Source organism: Pituophis catenifer, unplaced genomic scaffold (assembly GCF_029215685.1).
Source record: "Pituophis catenifer annectens isolate HBS135680 unplaced genomic scaffold, rPitCat1.0.hap2 SCAF_1, whole genome shotgun sequence".
NCBI classification, from domain to species: domain Eukaryota; kingdom Metazoa; phylum Chordata; class Lepidosauria; order Squamata; family Colubridae; genus Pituophis; species Pituophis catenifer.
The window spans coordinates 332329214-332336105 of NW_027256881.1; the positions used below are offsets into that span (position 1 = coordinate 332329214).

General features: G+C 43.0%; 1 protein-coding gene across 1 annotated transcript; it reads left to right on the forward strand.

The window, feature by feature from the left end:
• Positions 1 to 525: 525 nt before the first annotated feature.
• Positions 526 to 6055, forward strand: GDF15 (growth differentiation factor 15). Its single transcript, XM_070931757.1, has 2 exons — positions 526 to 832; positions 5169 to 6055. The coding sequence occupies exons 1-2, from the start codon at positions 526 to 528 to the stop codon at positions 5948 to 5950; spliced, it is 1089 nt and encodes a 362-aa protein (XP_070787858.1). The 3' UTR covers positions 5951 to 6055.
• Positions 6056 to 6892: the final 837 nt, after the last annotated feature.

Genomic DNA, 6892 nt, shown 5'->3' on the forward strand with positions numbered 1-6892 from the left:
TGTGTTGCTAGTGCACAACCCCAAGCGAGGACTCTTGCTTATGTGGACATGTGTGGACACTTCCAAATTCACCCAGAGACATTGGACAGTGATACAGTTCGATTGTTTGGGGGGGTAGGGGTGGAAAAACAACAAAAACCACACAGCCACCTGACAGCCGTTGTATGTGTCTGTCTCCATGACTACAGAAGAGAAGGTGAAGTGGGAAACCCATACTGTAAATTCCACAGAGTTTGCCACTGTCAAATTTTCCCTGGAGGAGAAATTTTTGCCTCCCCCCTCCCCCCCCCCACACTCTCTAAGGGAACGGCCTGGATTCCTCTTCACAGTTATGTTTACTGCTTTGACGCCAGTGTAAGAGTGACGACGTGAGTCAGTCGAAGTTCATCTTTATAAAGAGAGATCTGGTCAAGTTCAAGTTCATTCATTCTCAGCGCAGGTGATAGTAGCAATAGCGAAAGCACCTTTCTCGAATCGATGGAATTAGGGAAATTGCCCCAGGACGCGGTCATCGCAATAGGCACAATGCCAGCCTTCCTCTCATGCTACTTCAGGACTCTTGTCCCTGGTCTGGGAACGGTGCTTCTGCTTTTCATTTCCAGAGTGGATCCGTGGCCACACAGGGGTCATGACGTCCAGCTCCAGATAGAAGCTGTTAAGCAGAGCATCCTAGTGAGGTTGGGCTTGGAGATGCCGCCAATCATCCGGGGCCCCGTGGATCAAGAAGAGATCCAAAGGGCACAATTGCACTACCAGGAATTGCTAGCACAGCTCCAGGCAAATCGAATGACGCTGCCACCATCCACCACTCTTCACCTTTTGCGGCCTGAATGTAAGTGTTCATCTTTTTCAGAGGGTCTTCCATGAATTGGGAGTGGGGGCATGTCTCGTATGCCTTTCCCCTTTTCTTGAGCAGCCAGTGAATTGCCTCAGCTTCTGCTGCAATGCAGAGATTTCCTGGAGCAGGTAGATTAGTTCTTAGAAAGCAGCTAGTAGGGAACTTGTAAGGGCTGTGTGCACGTATCCTGTGTGTACACGCCACAGGCTCAAAGGTTGCTTTAATGTTGATTTTCAGAAAATATCAAAATTGAAGCTGTGCAAAGGAAGAGAAGACAGAGGGGTGAAGCCAGGACAGGTGAAACATGTACGGACTTCTATATTTTATGAATGGAGACCCGTTGAACATTTCTCTGAATTACTTTTGTGTGATCTTCCATTGTTGTTCAGACCAGAGTGTAGGGCATGGATTTAAGGTATAAGAAGGCAGATTTCAACGGCATGTAGGAAAAAATTAAATTCAACGAACGAATCCTATATTCTAGGAGGTGGTAGACATCCTTTACTGGATAGGTTGAAGCAAAGCTTACATGGTCATCTATATAGGTATGAAATGCTTAAATACAGGTTCCTACCCTGAACGCGGAGTTGCCCCGTCTTGTCCCAATATTTTATTTTATTTTATTTAACCAAACCTAGATTCTGCCCGTCTTGCCAAAGGCTCAATATCCCTCAGTAAAAAAAAAAAATGCCCGTATAAAATATGAAAACAATAATGAGAGACATTAAATTTAATTTAAGAAAATTAAAACTGACCACGATGGAGAAGAAAGGAACAAAATGCACAAGGGTGGGGGGGGGGTTTGAGGGGTCCTATCTAATCTATTAGCCACCTCCAAAATGTCATGCCCCACTGAGGCTCCAGGCCAATTGGCACAGCCATGACTTCTCAGCCCTTTTGGAAGACCAAAATTACCTCAGCTTGGGAGGGCATATAGCTTCAAAGGTGGGCATTCTGAGTTGCCCTGGCTCATGTTATATTGATATCACAATAAAATATATTTGCCTAACAATGATTGCTGTTCTTCTTGAGGACTTTATTTATTAACAGATTTTTATCCAGCAGAAACAATGCAGTAGCTTTACAAACAAACCAAATATAGAACAACAAAAAGACATACTACCTTATGCCTGGATCTTGTTATTTCTTGTGTCAAACTGGTCATAAATTCTATCTGTCTGTCTGTCTGTCTCTCTCTCTCTCCTCCTCCTCTATCCCTCTATCCATTTATTCATCTATCCTGCCTATCACCATAAAGCCAACAAAATCAATAATGATAAAAATGCAGCAATTTTAAGCCTTGATTTAGTGCAACGAGATAAAAATAACCTAACAATGTGTTCATTATCTGAATAAATAAAAATGTTTCTCCTTGATGCAGAATATGTGCATCAAACAGTTGCCATTACAGCTCAACTCAGATAGTGGCTTCATGTGAAAAAATGTATTCAAAGTTTAAGGTGACTTGTGAGCTAACCAACATAATCTATATCAAGAATTTATCCTGGATCTGAGCAAAGGCTCCTCTGGTCTAGCATTTTGTTCCTACAGCGGCCAACAAATTGTCTTTGGGATGCTTAAGGCAAATATAATAATGCTTTTCTTATGCTTCCTTATATAAGGAATTATCCTACTGCTGACATTATGCATATCCATAACTGCATGCACGGTGGAGCTGATCTAGGCCGACGGTACACATGCCTGCAGAAATGGCTCCACCGTAGGTTCACCATTACAGTTCTACTGTATCTGGCAGTAGCAAATTCCATAGTTCAAGTACTGTGTGAACTAAGCAACGACTCCTGAACAGCTACTGCACTCTGAGCTTCTATCTTTATGGAGCTATTCAGTACAATCTCTGGTTATTTACTTCAGTGCATTATAATACATGAAGTTTGGACTTGCTCCAAACTCCATTTCTCGTATGATTATTAAATATACTTCCAACTTGTGCTAAGAGTGTTTTTCAAAGGCTTCTGAGGACCCCTCATGGACTTTGCTTGATATTCCCCTTCCCATTCTTAGCATTCCCCAAGAATTCAGAAGATTAGTGAAGAAGCCACTTGGCATAGTGAGATGGGTGGCATATAAATGTAAATAAATAAATATTTATTCTTCGTGTCAATCTATAGTTGTGTCAGCCTCTATGATGCTTGCTTGCTTTCGGCTGCCATAGTAACGGGAGGGGGGAGGTATTATAGGTATTTGGGAGGGGGAGAAGTGAGCTGGTGGAGATGTCTCGTGAAAGTGGGGGGAAAATTCTGTCTTCGCAGCAGCTGCAGGGAGTGCTGATAGCAGTCAAGGTCAACCGTTCCGGCATACCGGATAGATGGGACTATCTGAAGAAGCACCCCACATGACCCCACATCCACCTTGGGGAGATGTGGATTGGACATTCAACTTGGGTCCTTAGGGAGAGGGATTTGGGGATGCTTTCAATATGTAATTTTCGCACCTATTGCCTCAGACCTTGCTTTCTTTCTGTTGCATTCAGTTCATACTAAGTACCTTTCTCTACAAACATGGAGTTGGGGTTTTTCTTTCTTGAGTTTTGAACGGAGGCACACCTGACAAATTGATCTATTGTGTTTTATTTTTTGAATCCTTGGTCATTTTATCTGTAATATAGCTCTCCATTTGTTTACAAATAAATCTACATTTTAAAATTCATTTTTTATCCCACCTTTCTTATTTTTATAAATAACTCTAGACAGTGAACACAACAATACTCCTTTCTCTTTCTATTTTCCTCACAAAAACCTTGTGAGGTGGGTTGGGCTGAGGAAGAGTGATGGACCGAAAGCAGGGGTGAAATGTAAAATTTGTTACTACTGGTTCTGTGGGCGTGGCTTAGTGGGGGTGGGGGTAATGTGACTGGTGGGCGTGGCCAACTTTTTTTAAAAAAAACTTTTCAAAGCATTTTTTCTAATGCTTTGAAAAGCCTCTGCCAATCAGGCAACTCAGCTGGGATCGTCAGAGAGGCTTTTTAAAAAATACCTCTCTGCCGATCAGGCAACTCAGCTGGGATCGTCAGAGAGGCTTTTTAAAAAATACCTCTCTGCCCATCAGGCAACTCAGCTGGGATCGTCAGAGACTTTTCAAAGCATTTTTTTTACCACTTCTTCGGCCAAGAGGTTGCAGAAAAAAATGCTTTGAGAAGCCTCTGACGATCCCAGCGGAGCCGCGCGATCATCAGAGGCTTTTTTTTTACTTTTAAAAGCATTTTTTTCGCCGGAAGAGGTTGCAGAAAAAATGCTTTTAAAAGTTAAAAAAAAAAAGCCTCTGATGATCGTGCGGCTCAGCTGGGCATGGGGGGGGGTGCAGGGATTTTTGCTACCGGTTCTCCGAACCACCCACCACCATCGCTACCGGATCGGGCGATCCGGTCCGAACCGGGAGCATTTCACCCCTGACCGAAAGTCACAAAACTGGCTTTGATGCCTAAGGCAGGACTTGAACTCACAATCGCCTGGTTTCTAGACCAGTACTTAACCACTACAGCAACTGACTTTCCTTTTCTGTCTCCTTTAGATCTGTTTTCTTTGTTAAAAATAGTATTATATTGCTGCTATGCAAATACATGATTTAGGTATTTTTGTTACAAATAATATGAAGGAGACATGGGGAAAACTCTGAAAATTTTTTCACCCCAACTACCTCTTATCACTCCTGATTCCCAAGCGTCCTTTAAGGAGGCAGCAGCAGCAACAAAATGGATTAATTAAAGGGTAGGGTGCTGATCTTGTATCTCTTGGGCTGCACATTGCCCCCCAAACTTTGGCTGCAGTTTCTGCTATCAAACTATATTTTTGTTTTCCCACCAAAAGGATGATTATTAATTACACAAGAATATAATGAAAGGGTTGACAGACTGTAGAGTAATAAATCAATATAGTCCATTTAATTAGTTTAATTGTTTATATTATATTCTCAGCGCAGGCATTAATTGGGACTGATAGTGGTGTTAATTACACTTAACTTTACTAAAATCAAGTTAAAAGTCGCCTTGACTGTGCAGCAGCCAAAATATAATTCAAAGATCAAGTAATTTTAAGCCCCAAAGTGGCTGCCTCTCCATTTCAGAAAATAGTAATATGAAGCCGTGATTGAGGTGGTAGTTTTGCTGTAGGGCAGTATTTCTCAACCTTGGCAACTTAAGACATGTGGACCTCAACTCCCACTGGCTGGGGAATTCTGGGATTTGAAGTCCACACATCTTAAAGTTGCCAAGGTTGAAAAGCACTGCTATATGAACTACACACGGCTGGGTTACTGACAGTAGCTTAGCAACTAAAGATAACCTATTCTATCTGTCTTCCTCTCTGTACAGTTGTGCACACGAATGAGTCCGCATCTGGAAATCTTCAGGCTGCCACACATGTGCATCTGGAATTCTCCAGGACATCAGAACTTCATCATAACCTCAACGTTCTCCGGGCTGAATTGACTCTCTTCAAAGAATGGCTCGATTCTCCTAGCAACGCTCTATCCAATGTAACATGGCCAGTACGTGTGAATCTCTACCGACTGTCCAAAAGGGAGAAAATAAACCCTGAGCTGCTCAGTTCCCAAGAGATTTCAAGGACTTCACCAAGCCTCAGTCTGAAGGGTGTGGTAGAACAATGGATAGGAAGCTCGGAGCCCAAGCTGAATCTGGGCCTGGAGTTTAGGTCAGACGAGACTGCGTGGCTGGCTACTAGCATGGCAGAAGAAGGGACAGGGATGCCGTCCCTGACGATAGAGGCCGAAACTCGAAAGGCAGTAAGGAAGGCCAGGCAGCTTGATGAGGAAGAATGCAGGAAGGGTGATGGGAAGTGCTGCTTGAGGTCCCTTAAAGTCTCCTTCGAGGCCATTGGGTGGTCAGACTGGGTGGTGGCCCCGCGAAGCTACTCTATGAAGTTCTGTGAGGGTTCCTGCCCGCACAACTACAAACCAGCCAGCATGCATGCCCAGATCAAGGCCAGGTTGCATAGCCTTTCCGGGGAGACGCCAGCACCGTGTTGTGTTCCCGCCGCCTATGAGCCAATGGTGCTTATGCATTACGGCGATGATGGGAATGTGGCCACCCAGCTCTTTGATGACATGATCGTTACACGGTGTCACTGTGCATGAAGTTGGGGAGGGGGCCTCTGGGAGGAGAGGCATCCCGTTTGCTTAAATCAAGGAGTGCAAAAGTAATGGACTTTTTTTTTAAAAAATGAACTCATATCGAGTTGAGCCCTTTTTCGTGTGAAAGTGGACATTTTCTTGGAAAAATAAGTGTCTGAGGACCCAGATTGTTGGGGCAATATGCTGATTCTGTAAACAGCTTAGAGAGGGCTATAAAGCACTGTGAAGCTGTATATAAGTCTAAGTGCTGTTGCTATCCTCTCTGCGAACGTCTTTCATTCTTATACAGCAATTACTCAAAGCCCAAATTAGCTGCTCCTTTAGCACCATTTTTTTTTTTTTTTTGAAAACTGGGCCATCTTCCTCCCAGCCAATCATCTCAGTCTATCAGGGATCATCATCACCTTGCAAGGCCAATCAGAGGTCACAGGATGATATTCCAGTGTCATTTATCATCATTTATAAGTGAATGATAGAAATGGAAATTGCATCTTCAGGTTCTGAATCTGGAGGAAAGATCTGGAGGATGTTTTTTAACAAAACGACTGTGCAAATACAGGGAGCTGCTGTGAAGAAGTACTGGGCCCAAGCTCAGAATGATGATTTAAAATTCCCCACTGGATATATGTTTATGCTCTTTTTTTTTTCCTAGTTGCATCTTTTTTTGTTCTGTAATACAGAATTCCTCCACCATATACCATAACTGAATGCCCAAAAAATGCTTCTTTCTGTTTCTTTTTTTTAATATCACAAGTAGGTCATGTATTTTGTAGGAGGGGAACAGATAATTTCAGGTCTCCTCCTGAATTTTTAAGGAACACGCACTTTACCAACCATATTAAGTAATATTAAGTAATAATGTTCATAAGGAATAAATCTGTGGGCTTTCTGATGTGCTTTGTGGGAGAGAGGAAGCTGATTGTCACTCTGTCCTCCAAGCATCCC